This window comes from Schistocerca gregaria, chromosome 8 (genome assembly GCF_023897955.1).
Source record: "Schistocerca gregaria isolate iqSchGreg1 chromosome 8, iqSchGreg1.2, whole genome shotgun sequence".
Classification (NCBI taxonomy): domain Eukaryota; kingdom Metazoa; phylum Arthropoda; class Insecta; order Orthoptera; family Acrididae; genus Schistocerca; species Schistocerca gregaria.
This window is the reverse complement of record NC_064927.1, coordinates 259301486-259316262: the sequence shown is the minus strand read 5'-3', so window position 1 is coordinate 259316262 and position 14777 is coordinate 259301486. Positions and strand designations below refer to the sequence as shown.

At 41.8% G+C, this 14777-nt stretch overlaps 1 protein-coding gene across 6 annotated transcripts in view; it reads left to right on the top strand.

Annotated features, from left to right (window-relative positions):
- LOC126284188 (uncharacterized protein CG4449) overlaps positions 1–14777 on the top strand; it is a 131784-nt gene that overhangs the window by 45257 nt on the left and 71750 nt on the right. For all 6 annotated transcript variants that reach the window (XM_049982940.1, XM_049982938.1, XM_049982935.1 and 3 more), the window contains exon 3: positions 4264–4414. In XM_049982940.1, the coding sequence (XP_049838897.1) occupies positions 4264–4414 (151 nt within the window). The remainder of the gene's footprint in view (positions 1–4263; positions 4415–14777) is intronic.

The window sequence follows — 14777 nt, the reverse complement described above, 5'->3', positions numbered from 1 at the left end:
CTTAGACAAGGCCGTTGGCAGAATGAGGCTGACTTCTTATGCCGGAAGTCTTCGGCCGACAATGCTGATTATTTATCAAAATTTAGGCAGTGGCGGGGATCGAACCCGGGACCGAAGATGTTTTGATTATGAATCAAAGATGCTACCCCACAAGCATTATACACCATTAACTTCACACGGAGATTCAAAATGTCATGATCTTCTTCTCCTTAACTCAAAGCAACTATCATGCATGTGCCAAACTAAGATTATAGCACTGCTATGGAAAGAAATACAAACAGAACTTACTTTATGGATGTAACTCGTATAATTAATTACTTCTGTAATGTACATTAATAACTAACATTGCTTTTGTTAAAAAATAAGCAACATATGCTGCTTGACAATTTCTAAGAGACAGGAATAAAAACAGGAAATGAAGGACAACATGAAACACAGTAGGTGCACATGTGATAGAGGACAAGTGGTACATTTATAGTGAAAAGTGGTTCATGTCTCATCACATGGGAAAGCAGTATAACAGACATAAATAATGTTCTTGTTTAACACAGGTCAGACTCCCAACATAGAGGTAAATATCGGACTTCCGGTAAGAAATATGCCCTCCTCAAGCCCTAACGCACATTTTACACTCATCATTCACACTGGCTATCAAACTTTTGAGGAGTCCTTGGGGGATATTGCCCCACTCCTCTCTCAAGGCAGTTTTCAGTTCTTCCACAGGTCAGCTAGATGATGTTAATTGAGAAACACGGCTATCAAGGCCATCCCAGGTACGCTGTATAGGGTTCAGTTCGGGGAATACGGACGCCTTTCCATACACTCAGTATCTTCACATTCTAGTATATCCGACATCTCAGAGGTCCTGTGTGGATGGGCATTGTCAACCATAAACAGAAAGTCGTGACCTACCTCACCCCTAAACAGATGGACATGATCCATAATAATCTTCTTGCAGTACTGCTAAGCTGTGATGTTCCCTTGCGCAGCGATATGTGGCTTGTGTTTGACCATTGTTTCTAATGCCTGCCATGCCATAACACCTATGCGATACTGATGATGCTCGTAAACATTCTGTGGTGTGTAATACGTTCCTCTCTCTCTCTCTCTCTCTCTCTCTCTCTCTCTCTGCACTAACTGGTGGGCAGAAGCATATGCCACAGTGAAGCAGGATTCGTCGGAGAGCACCACTCTGGACCACTGTTGCTGACCGCATTCAGCTTCCTCCCTACACCAATGAAATATTTCTTGATGATGGTATGGTTGAAGTAGGATCCATTTAACAGGCTTCCAAGCATAAAAACCAGCCTGATACAATGACGCATAATTGTTCCGGTACAGACATGTTTAATGCTGGCAGTTGGAAGATCTACAATGATTTGCCAAGGAATGAGATGTCTGTTCCTTTTCGTCACTAGGGCTACGTATCATTCCTCTTGCAGTGTGATGATCTGTCTGTTACCAACAGCATGCTTTCACATAGCATTTCCATCTTCAGAAGCCTTTTTTAATCATGAGCTGACTCTTTTGGACACATCTATTTCTGTGGGCACTGTAGTGACTCTGACCAGCTTCAAGCCATCCAACTGCAAGTCCACAATGGTAATCGCTCAAATAATGTCTTGCAGAGATGTTACCATACCACAGGAAATGTCAATTAATCGATTCCACAACCACCTTCATCAGGCAAGGTACTGCAGGAACTGTCGAACACATACTGAGTGTTAATGCACAGACTTCACTGCAGTTAACATCCCTACCCTCTACATTTCTTTTACTATCATTGATCGGTTGTTCCATAGCAATTCACAGTTGTTCCTTAGCAATTGTCAAACAGTGTATGTTATTTGTCAGAAGCACTTGCTACATTTTTCTCTACAATTGCGCAAGATACAAATCTGTAGACTTCTTAACCAGCAGAAAATCTGTTGTTTCAAATAACCTGCTGCTTTATTAATTGTTCTTGTCCTGTGATATGTTCATTTGCTTGTGCACTCTTAACAGTAGCAAGAGTATACTGATTAATCTTGAATAATAATATTGATGTTTCGTTTGTTGTTCACTTACATTGAATATTCTGTCTTATACTAGTTATAATATGAAATTTTAAATTTATAATCTCAATGTTCTGATAATTTGTCATTGTTGCCTAATGAGATAGATCACAAAAAGTATGGTTTTCATAGGTCCCATCCATGCAATTTCCATGTAATCTTTTCTTCTGTGTGTCTTCCATTATTTTGAAAGTAATATTTTGTTTGCTATAATGTGGCTTTTGTTTCATGTAGCTGTTGCTTTGTGTGTCAGTTTCACCACAAGGGAGTTTAACAGTAACTAGCACATACAGCTCTTAGTTTTACTAAATTCTTCATCCCAGAGTAAAACATGAATTACACTGTCATCGAAGACTTGCAAAAGGCTTTGCTTATGAAAAGTAATATGTCATTTATATTTACACAGTCCAATCACATTAATGCGACCATCACCTATGTTTGACATCAACCTGCGATAACCACTCACAGACGGCAGGTTGTAGCACTAGCAGTGGTGGGTATATAAAGCATGTTTGAGTGGGGGGTGGGGGGTAATGAGGAAAACAGTTAAATCATTGTTGCAATTTGGAAATGAAGTGATTTATCTTATGTCCAAAAGATCCATGATTGTTTCCTTTGAGACAAGGGTGGAATGTTTCTGAGATGGCTAAGTTCGCAAACTTTTTGTGTAACATCTTGGTTAAAGTATAAAGTGAATGGCAGGATGGCACTATCCAAAACCTATACTGGGGCAGCTGTAGTGCACCATGGGCCATAGACGATAGGTGTAGATGTATACAGCCTAATAAACATTCAATTGGTGAGCAACTAACTGCCCAGATGAACCAAAGTGCTACTGACAGTGTCTCCTCAGAGACAGTTCTGCTGCATGTCTGCTTCTGGAGCAGGCATCTAGTTCATGCACTAATGCTGACTGGCATTCATGGGTGATGAAGGCTCGAATTTGCATGCCAATACTGCAACTGGATGTTCACACTGAGTGGTGGCAGGTCATATTTTCAGATGAATCATATTTTATGCTCCATTGGACAGATGACTGTTGGCGTGAAACATCTGAAAGCAAACATCCTATAACAACCTGTGGAGAGGTCCGGGCTGGAGGAGGAAGTGTTACAGTATAAGTAATGTTCCCGTGGCATTTTCTGTGTCGTCTCATCATTCTGGAAGGCACAGTGGGTCATCACATGTATGAAACTATTCTTAAGAGCCATGTCCTCTGCTACATGCTGTCTGGTTATTCTTGGTACAGTGGCATCTACCAGTAGGACAATGCAATGGGTCACACAGCTTGCAGTGTACAAGCGTGGTTTGAACAGCATCAGGACACGTTTACTGTGCTCTCCTGGGCAACAAACTCCCTATATTTAAACCCAATCAAGAATCTTGGGACCATCTCATTTGTGCTGTATGCGCCATGGATCCTCAATCACGACTGGTGTCAGCATAGCTCCAGGTGCCTTTTGGTACCTTCCAGAACCTCACTGACTCTTGTCCTACACATCTTGCAGTGTCCGGGCTGCATAGGCTGGTTATTCAGGCTTTTGGCAGGTGGTCACATTAATGTGATTGGACAGTGTTGTAGGACATCGTCCAATGATACTCCTTTTGCAAGTGTATTTCACCTTTTTTGTCTTTGAAATTTGTGTCTGACATGGTTACTTAGATGCATTGTGTCTTTCTAATGTGATAACTACTGCCACAAAGCAATGATTGGCAGTGAGAGGTCTATACCAAAACCCATTTACTAGTGTACATATGCACTGTACTACATTAACATAGATACAGTTACTAGTGAAGGAATTTCAGTTTTAATAACAAAGTTCTTGTCTCGTAAAGCCAACACTATTATCATTCTTACTTCCAGCCATCATGTCCAGTTACTGGCTGCACAGTAGTATAATCCTAACCATGTACAAAGCCAAATGCATTTTTCATAATTTCTCCTGCAGTTTTTGTTTAAAAATTTTATCATTAAAACTACATCATGTTGGCAGGGATTCATGTAATTCATTGACATTTGTATCCGTTTCCTGCGTGTAATGTTATATTCTGTATACAGTACTGCTAGTTCACATCTAGTTGAACTAATTTAGTGACCAAGAGTTATTAATTAACATTATCCAAAAATGTATTTCAATCATATTGTTGGACAAAATTTTGTTTTAATTCTGCCATCTTATTGTATCTCACAATGCACAAAAATAAACAGGATGGATGAATACTGATCTCAGTGAGTTCATGCTTAAGCGTGATCCAAACGCTGTTCCTTTAAAACCGGTTGAAAATGATGTAGAAACACGACAGTGTAAAAGAAGAAAAGGTGACAATTCAACTCAGAATGAAGAAGAAGAAGATGATGAGTAAGTCTTAATGCAAATCTTTGCACATTGTCTCTCAGCCATCAATCAGTATAATTTATTGGTGTTCTAAAGATTTTCAACTATTAGGATTTGTGAATAAATTTTGTCATAAGTGCTATTATTAACATAGCTTACACAAATAACAAAGGGTGGTTTCAAGGTACGCTATGCATGGCAATATAAACTGGTGAATGTTTGAATTAGAAATAGATGGCATGTTGAAGAGATAGTATTAGTAATGCCAGAGAAGTAAACAGTTTGGTATAGTAATTGAATTTGGTGTCACCGGGCCACCTAAGGGCCACCCCAGTGACAGTTACAACACAGTATGAGCAAGATTTGAAATCACAGCATTTTCGACTGTGACCTGACGATTTGGAATTGAGTCTCTATCTCAGAAAGTGTTGCAGTAATGCTATTTTAATGGATAACTGTATCAAGGACCTAGATTGAGTAGCTTAACCTTAATAAAACTGCAGTTCTTTTGAGTTAGCTGCTTTGGTACATGTTGTAGGGTCCATTGTTAATAGATTTAACCATATATATGCAAGGCACAAATGTGCCAGGTTCCACTCTCGTCATTGTAAACCTAGGTTGCTGGTCATAGGACCTAAAGATGTTTTGAGGTTGGCTGTTCTTGATGTTTTCAGGGGACATAGTCTTGGAATGAGTGAGCGGTCAGTTGCTTATCCACATTAGTCAGGCCTAATTAACTCCGTAGGTCTGTTTACTTTGACACTGACCAATTAGCCATGACCATGTTGAGTTGGTAAATAGTGGATTCGAAATGTGTCCTTCAACTCAGAAAGTTGTCATTGGTATTTAAAATGAAGTCGAAGACACCATTTGAAATCACCTTTTAATTCACAGTATCATTACAGCCAGATTATATGGTAAGTGAGCACACGCAGTATGAGTAGCCTGCAGTGTGTCAAACAACTGTCTACCTTGTAGGGGAGGTTCTTTTATATGTGCTCCCAATTTGTGTCTACAATCACAGTAGTATACTGCTGTAAGTAAATGATTAATTATAGTCACAGAAATTTGCATTCCAAGGTTCTTCCTGACTACCATTATTCGTAATTCCAACACATATGGCAACAGTAGGTTGTGTTTTCAACATTCCCAGCAACAACTTGGAGAACTACACATATGGTAATAGCAGTAAGGACAGTCTTCTGAAGTAATACTGAATACATTGTCTAAAAGTTGATTGGAAAACTAATTCAACTATTCAGCAATAGAAAATCCAGACTGGAATAACATTAACAGTATGAGAAGGATACACTCCTGGAAACTGAAATAAGAACACCATGAATTCATTGTCCCAGGAAGGGGAAACTTTATTGACACATTCCTGGGGTCAGATACATCACATGATCAAACTGACAGAACCACAGGCACATAGAGACAGGCAACAGAGCATGCACAATGTCGGCACTAGTACAGTGTATATCCACCTTTCACAGCAATGCAGGCTGCTATTCTCCCATGGAGACGATCGTAGAGATGCTGGATGTAGTCCTGTGGAACAGCTTGCCATGCCATTTCCACCTGGCGCCTCAGTTGGACCAGCGTTCGTGCTGGACGTGCAGACCGCATCAGACGACGCTTCATCCAGTCCCAAACATGCTCAATGGGGGACAGATCCGGAGATCTTGCTGGCCAGGGTAGTTGACTGACACCTTCTAGAGCACGTTGGTGGCACGGGATACATGCGGACGTGCATTGTCCTGTTGGAACAGCAAGTTCCCTTGCCGGTCTAGGAATGGTAGAACGATGGGTTCAATGACGGTTTGGATGTACCGTGCACTATTCAGTGTCCCCTCGACGATCACCAGAGGTGTACGGCCAGTGTAGGAGATCGCTCCCCACACCATGATGCCGGCTGTTGGCCCTGTGTGCCTCGGTCGTATGCAGTCCTGATTGTGGCGCTCACCTGCACGGCGCCAAACACGCATACGACCATCATTGGCACCAAGGCAGAAGCGACTCTCATCGCTGAAGACGACACGTCTCCATTCGTCCCTCCATACACGCGTGTCGCGACACCACTGGAGGCGGGCTGCACGATGTTGGGGCGTGAGCGGAAGACGACCTAACGGTGTGCGGGACTGTAGCCCAGCTTCATGGAGACGGTTGCGAATGGTCCTCGCCGATACCCCAGGAGCAACAGTGTCCCTAATTTGCTGGGAAGTGGCAGTGCGGTCCCCTACGGCACTGCATAGGATCCTACGGTCTTGGCGTGCATCCGTGCGTCGCTGCGGTCCGGTCCCAGGTCGACGGGCATGTGCACCTTCCGCAGACCACTGGCGACAACATCGATGTACTGTGGAGACCTCACGTCCCACGTGTTGAGCAATTCGGCGGTACGTCCACCCGGCCTCCCGCATGCCCACTATACGCCCTCGCGTCAACTGCACATACGGTTCACGTCCACGCTGTCGCGGCATGCTACCAGTGTTAAAGACTGCGATGGAGCTCCGTATGCCACGGCAAACTGGCTGACACTGATGGCGGCGGTGCACAAATGGTGCGCAGCTAGCGCCATTAGACGGCCAACACTGCGGTTCCTGGTGTGTCCGTTGTGCCGTGTGTGTTTGATAATTGCTTGTACAGCCCTCTCGCAGTGTCCGGAGCAAGTATGGTGGGTCTGACACACCGGTGTCAATGTGTTCTTTTTTCCATTTCCAGGAGTGTATATTGCTACTCCCCATATAGAGACATTGAGTCGCAGACAGACAGAAAAAAAAAAGCCAAAAGGTCTTCTTCAAAAGTAGGAAACACATGAACATTCACACAAGCACAAGAGGTGCCTGTGTGAATGTGTATCTTTTTTCTAGTTTAGAAGAAATTCAAATGTATAGCAGTCTTTTTCTTGTGCATGTCTGCAACTCAACAGCTCCTCTATATGGTGAGTAGCAATCTGTCCTTTTTGTAATATTGTCATAGTTAAACAGTCGATACATGAAAGAGATAATATACAAGGGTCATTCGGAAAGTAAAGAATGTTTTGTTTTGACACCACCACTGCTGACCGACCACTGACCTTGGTACTAATCTGCTTCAGTTTTGGGGCAGCTGTGCTCCAATACAGTTGCTTACTGCTTAGCTGTGCAACCTTAAAATGTGTGAGAATTGACAACTCGCCATGTCTGAGGTGCACGGTGATATCCACTTTTTAAATGCGCAAGGAGTCCATTCTATTGAAATTTACAGACTGATAACTTGAGTTTTACAGTAATTTGATGAATGAAGTGTCAGTTCAGATGTGGTATATTATATTTAATGATAGATGGAAGAACGTTCATGACGAAGATCGCTCAAACCAGCCCTTACTGGTGACAGTTGGATTCAGAGCAAGGATTGAAACGAAAATCCAAGATGATCTCTCCAAACATTCCAAGAATTGTGTTGTACAAGATTTTTAGTGCAGTTGTGGACTATCAACAACTTTCTGCCAGGAGAGTTCCTTGGATTTTGTCAGACGAACACAAAATGAAATGAATGGCACCTACATTGAAATTTCTCAGTCACTCTGAAAAGGATGGTGATGAATTTTTGAATCGCAGTTCACAGTTGATAAGACTTGGCTATCACATTTTGCACCAGAAACTGAGTGCTAGTCAATGGAATGACTTTATTCGCAATCCCCAATGAAATTGAAAGGAGCAAAACAAATGTTGAGCACCAGAAAGATTATGGCTAAGATATTTCGGGATCATAAGGGAGTCCTGCTCATCGGCAACATGCATAGTAGGTGGGCCCATAAATGCAGCGGCCTACTGTCAGATGCTTCAGCGACTTTGCCACACAATTAAAACCAAGTGCTGTGGAATGCTATTCAGTGGAGTCATCCTCCTTCACACACAATCACCTGCAGCAGTATTGACACAGGACTTGCTTCAGCGGTTTCAGTGGGAAATATTTCAACATCTTCATAAAGTCTAGACTTAGTCCCCAAGTGATTATCACTTATTCTCCAAATCAAAAGGTTTTTTTGAGTGATCAGCACTACAGAAGACACGAACTTAAAGAAGCTGTTAATCAGTAGTTCAACACCTTGGTGGCAACTGCATATGTAGAAGGCATAAAAAAGCTGATAATACAATATGACTAATGCCTAAATTTGAACATTGAATGTGTATGGAAAAGTAGCCTGGGTATAAAAGTTATATATAAAATACAGCTTCGTTTAATTATATCAGATAAAAATTTCTGTAGGAAAAAAAAGTTCTTTGCTTTCCAAATGACCCTCGTAGATTAACTGGCTACAAACAGCCCCAATCTTTTTAAGAACATCACCAATGAGAGAACAATTAGTGACCATGATGCTATTTCAGTGCCTGAATGTGGCTGATGTCTCGATTTCCCTTATCTTATTTATACATGACCGCTGTAAATATCGGTTGGATATATAATAATGAGTGAAGACAGCTCCTGATACATTCAGTGCAGGTGCACCCCACATCCGAACTCTTGCAATAATACAGATAATGCTACGGGCAGTGAGGCTAATGGACTGGGATGCTACTAGCATGTGACAGATTGACATTTTGGGTTGGCTGTGAAGCTTGTCTGGATGGCTGAGGCTGTTAAGACTACTGCTCCATGTTAAGTGGGAGATCTGGGTTCAACCAATATTGCTGATGTCTCTCTGTTGCAGGATCCTAGAGCATATTCTAAGCCTAAATATTAGGCTTGTCCTGGATGGAAACAAGCTTCTCTCAAAGAATTAGTACTCATTCTTGAAATGCAACTTGATCTATTCGTGTTGTTGTTGTGGTCTTCAGTTCGAAGACTGGTTTGATGCAGCTCTCCATGCTGCTCTGTCCTGTGTGAGCCTCTTCATCTCCAAATAACTGCTGCAACCTAAAACCTTTAGAATCTGCTTATTGTGCTCATCTTTTGGTCTCTCTCTATGATTTTTACTCTCCACTCTTCCCTCCAGTACCAAGTTGGTGCTCTCTTGATGTCACAGAATGTGTCCTATCAACTGATCCCATGAAGTTGTGCCACAAATTCTTGTCTCCCCAATTCTGTTCAGTACCTCCTCATTAGGTATGTGATCTACCCACCTAATCTTCAACATTCTTCTGCAGCTTCATTTCAAAAGTTCGCATTCTCATCTTGTCTAAACTGTTCATTGTCCATGTTTCATTTTCATATGTGGCTGCACTCCAGACAAATACTTTCTAAAGAGACTTTCTAACACTTAAATCTATATCCAAGGTTAAAAAATGTCTTTTATATAACATTGCTTTTCTTGCCATTGTCAGTCTACATTTTATATTCTCTTCTTTGGCTGTGATCAGTTATTTTGCTGCCCAAATAGCAAAACTCATCTATTACTTTAAGTGTCTTGTTCCCTAATCTCATTCCCTTACCATCATCTGATTTAATTTGACTACATTTCATAATTATTGTTTTGCTTTTGTTGTTGATCATCGTTTATTATCCTTTCAAGACAGTGTCTGTTCTGTTTAACTGCTCTTCCACGTTCTTTGTTGTTGCTGACAGAATTGCAGTCTCATCGGCAAAACTCAAAAGTTTCTTTTTTCTTTTCCCTGAACTTACTCCAAAATTTCATTATTTTCATTTACTGCTAGTTTGGTGTACAGATTAAATAACATCGGGGATAGGCTACAACCCTGTCTCACTTCCTTCTCAATCATTGCTTCCATTTGATGCCCCTCGACTCTTATAACTGCCATCTTGTTTCTGTAAAAGTTGTACATAGCCTTTTACTCTGTATATTTTACTGCTGCCACCTTCAGAATTTAAAAGAGAGTATTCCAGTTAGCATTGACAAAAGGTTTCTGTAAGTCCGCAAATGCCATAAATTTGTGTTTGCCATTCCTTAACCTATAATCCAAGATAAGTTGTAAGGTCATTATTGCCTCGTATAGTCCTACATTTTTCGGAATCCAAACTGATCTTCCCCGAGGTCAGCTTCTGTTAGTTTTTCAATTCTTCTGTAAATAATTTGTGTCATTGTTTTGCAGTCGTGACATATTAAACTGATAGTTAAGTAATTTTCACACCTTTCAGCAACTGCTTATTTTGAAATTGGAGTTATTACATTCTTCTTGAAGTGTGATGGTATTTCACTTGTCTCATACATCTTGCACACCAGACGGAAGAGTTACTGTCATGGCTGGCTCTCTCAAGGCTATCAGTAGTTTTGACAGAATTTCATCTACTCCTGGGGCCTTGTTTTGACTGAGGTCTTTAGAGCTCTGTCAAATTCTTCTTGCAGTATTGCATCTCTCGTCTTATCTTCATCTACGTCCACTTCCCTTTCTATAAAATTGCCTTCAAGTGTACCTCTCTTGTATAGACCATCAATATACTCCTTGCACCTTTCAGTCCCCCCCCCCCCCCCTTTTTTTTTTTTTTTTAAAAAAAAAGAGTGGTTTCCCATCAGAGCTCTTGATATTCATGCAGCTGCTTCTGTTTTCCCCAAAGAACTCTTTACTTTTCCTGTAGGCGATATTTGTCTTTCTCCTAATGACATACGCATCTAAATCCTTACATTTGTCCTTTAGCCATAACTGTTTAATCCTTTTGCACTTCCTGTCACTCTGATTTTTTAAACATTGGTATTCCCTTTCGCCTGCTACATTTTTATATTTTCTCTTTTCATCAGTTAAATGCAATATCTATTCAATGTCACTTCTGTTATAATGATTTCTACCAAGCCTTGTCCTTCTGCCTATTTGACCCTCTGGTGAAGTCACCATTTCATCTCTTAAAGCTACTCATTCTTATTCACACATGACATTTTGTGAACAATAGATGCAGGTGAACAGAGAGATGCTATTGTTTTAAATTTTTTGGAGGTATTTACTACTGTGCCATACCATTGCCTACTAATGAAGATATGACCATACAGATTATCTTCACCCATATGTGATTCGCTTGATGAATATTTGACTAATAGAACACAGTACTTAATAGAGGGCAGCAAATCTGCCATAAAAATGAAAATAATATTGGATGTGAACCAGAAGGATGATACCTGTCTCAGTTCACTTAAATTATTTATCAGCAGTACTGTGAGATTGTTCACTGACAATACTGTTTTTTACAGGAAAGTATTTTCATTCAACAAACATAAGGAAATGCAGAAATGGAGCGGCGAACATCTTGAATATGTCACTTTGTATGAGTATTTAGGGCTGATACAAAGAAGTTATATGAAATGGGACAATCAAACAAAGCGAGTAATAGAGAAGGTGAAAGGGTGAATTAGATTTGTTGGAAGGGTTCCATGAAAGTAAAATGGATCTCTAAAGGAAATCACATATAAGGTAGAATTGAGATCAATTCCAGAGTACTGTTCCATTATTTGGAGACATTATTCAGTAGGCATGTCTATAGACATCAAACAAAGTCAGAGACATGCTGTTCGATTCGTAAGAGGTCAGTATAGCCCATACAAAAGTGCAACAGAAATGTTCAAGGAACTTAAATGCAAATCTTTGGAAGAGAGCTTACATAGTCTTGCACAACCTTGTTGGTTAAATTTAAGGAAACTGTAATCAAAAAAGACTCTGCTACCAATATACTGCCACCACCAAATATCTTGCGTATGGATCATAACAATAAGATAAAAGACTTAGAAAGAAAAAGAAAAGCCTAGAATAACTTATCTTCCTTATGCTGCCTACATCTCCAGAGAGATCAGTATATTCCTTTTGGAAGCAGAGCATATAATATACACCGTGTGATGAAAAGTATCCAGAGACCCCCAGAAACATACGTTTTTTCATATTAAGTGCATTGTGGTGCCTCCCACTGCCAGGTACTCCACATCAGTGACATCAGTAGTCATTAGACATTGTGTGAGAGAAGAATGGGGTGCTCTGTGGAACTCACAGACTTTGAATGTGGTCAGGTGATGAGTGTCACTTGTGTCGTATGTCTATATGCAAGATTTCCACACTCCTAAACCTCCCTAGGTCTGCTGTTTCCAATGTGATAGTGAAGTGGAAACATGAAGGGACACGTACGGCACAAAAGGGTACAGGTCGACCTCCTCTGTTGACTGACAGAGACTGCCGATAGTTGCAGAGGGTTGTAATGTGTAATAGGCAGACATCTATCCAGACCATCACACACAAATTCCAAACTGCATCAGGATCCACTGCAAGTACTATGACAGTTAGGCTGTAGGTGAGAAAACTTGGATTTCACAGTCGAGCGACTGCTCATAAGCCACACATCGTGCCAGTAAATGCCAAACGATGCCTCGCCTGGTGTAAGGAGTGTAAACATTGGATGATTGAACAGTGAAAAAACGTTGTGTGGAGTGACAAATCACGGTACACAATGGGGCAATCCGATGGCAGGCTGTGGGTATGGCGAATGCCTGGTGAATGTCATCTGCCAGCATGTGTGGTGCCAACAGTAAAATTCAGAGTTGTGGTGTTAATGGTGTGGTCACGTTTTTCATGGAGGGGCTTGCACCCCTTATTGTTTTGTGTGGAACTATCACAGCACAGGCCTACATTGATGTTTTGAGGGGAGCCGGAGCGATGAAAATGACAAAATTAACTTTTTTTCATTATAAAATTATTTGGAGTTTTCTGAATAAAACAAATCAAGTTTCTGGTTTCTGGTTGGTCTGGAGAGTTCAGTGACTTCAACTGTGGACTAGACATTGAATATCACCTGAGCAACAAATCCATCAGGGGCATTTCAACCATTCTAAAGCTGCCCAAGTCGACTGTTGGTGATGTGACTTAAGCGGAAATGCAAAGGAACAACCACAGCTAACCCAAAACCAGGCAACCTCATGTACTGATAGACTGGAACCATTGGGCATAACAGAGGGAGGTTGCACAAAAATCACACCAAATCAGCAGAAGGAATCACTTGTTCTAAAGTGCACCAACAGTCCAGCGACAATGATTGTATCAGTATGATAATGCACCCCGTCATAAAGCAGCGCCTGTGAGGCATTTGTTTGTGGGAAACTGTAGACCCCTTTTCCTTTACTCTGATTTCCAGAATAAGTTGTTCATCTTTGAAAATGGGGCAATCTCTAGAGAAAGCAGCATGATAGCCCAGACAGTTGATGCAATGAGGGAATGGAGGTGAACAAGCACCTTCATGGGCATCCTTGGCACACTTAATGCATTTGGCCAGATTGGAACACGACTGGTTGGTATGATTAAAATGCTGACACCGATAGCAAGGCGTAGGGTTGTGGATGTACGGGCGAACTGAAATTATCTCATATCCCCGCTTTAATGTTCGATGGAAGTTGAACTCTGTCAAATGTCAAGAAGATAGCACGGGTTGGTACCAAATCCTTGTCAACCCTTTTCATGACTATGTACAGCCATTACGACCTGGTCAGACAGGTAGTTTTGAATTTCCACATTCGACAATCCGTCGAGTGAGCGTGTACAAACCACCTCGCGTGATGAATTTAAAGAGCGAAGGGCTTCCATCGGGGCAGGGGTGTGTAGCAGTGGAGTTTGCAGCAATTTTTGTGCCTGGAGGGCACTGACTGTTTCTAACAAGAAGGACCTGCAATTTCATCGACACCTTTCTGAATAAGGCAACGGTTGACTGATGAGAAGTCTTGACCTTCATCCGACCGAGAAACAACAAAAAACTGTGGCACTGGTGGAAGAATTGTCCATGGCTGAGACTCATAACTTTCGCTTGTGAGCAGAAATTGTAGACATAGAGGAAACCATTGTGGAAGTATCCCCCATGATTACCGGTGTCTCCGAAGGCGCGCTCCTTCCTTGTGGAGGCCCTTCTGAGGGCACTCCTGCCTTAGGTGATTGTTCACACCTCAGGACACACCTCCCGAGAAATGGACAGAGGGACCAATCGGCATGTTCAGAAGGTACCAGCCCCTCCCTGGGGCTGGCCATTACCAGGGGGTACATATGTGTCCTACCTGTCTACCTGGGGTGGGGAATTACTCATTACCCCATCACCGGCTATGCATGGGAAAGCATAGGTCGGCCTTCAGATATGCACAGGGAGGAAAGAAAGAGCAAGGGAGGAACAAAGAAAAGGAAAGAAGAGAGGTCTCAAATGCCACAGCGGAGAAGAGGGTAAAGAGAAGGAGCACTAAAAAGAGAAGGACAGAGACTTTCCAGCATAGAGAGCAAAGCAGAGAGACTATGTCTTACAGTTACAAGCATCCGTCTCCGGGCGTAGGCACTAAACATACTCCACAGGGGGAGAAGGGGAAGGGAAGAGGCGGAGGTGAGGGGGTGGGGAGGGAGGATGGGGGGGGGGGGGGGGGAAGGATGTGGAAAAGGAAGGTATGCAGCTGGAAAGGAAAAATAGCCGCACTTGATCGGGGTCCCATGCTTGCCATGCACATATCCAC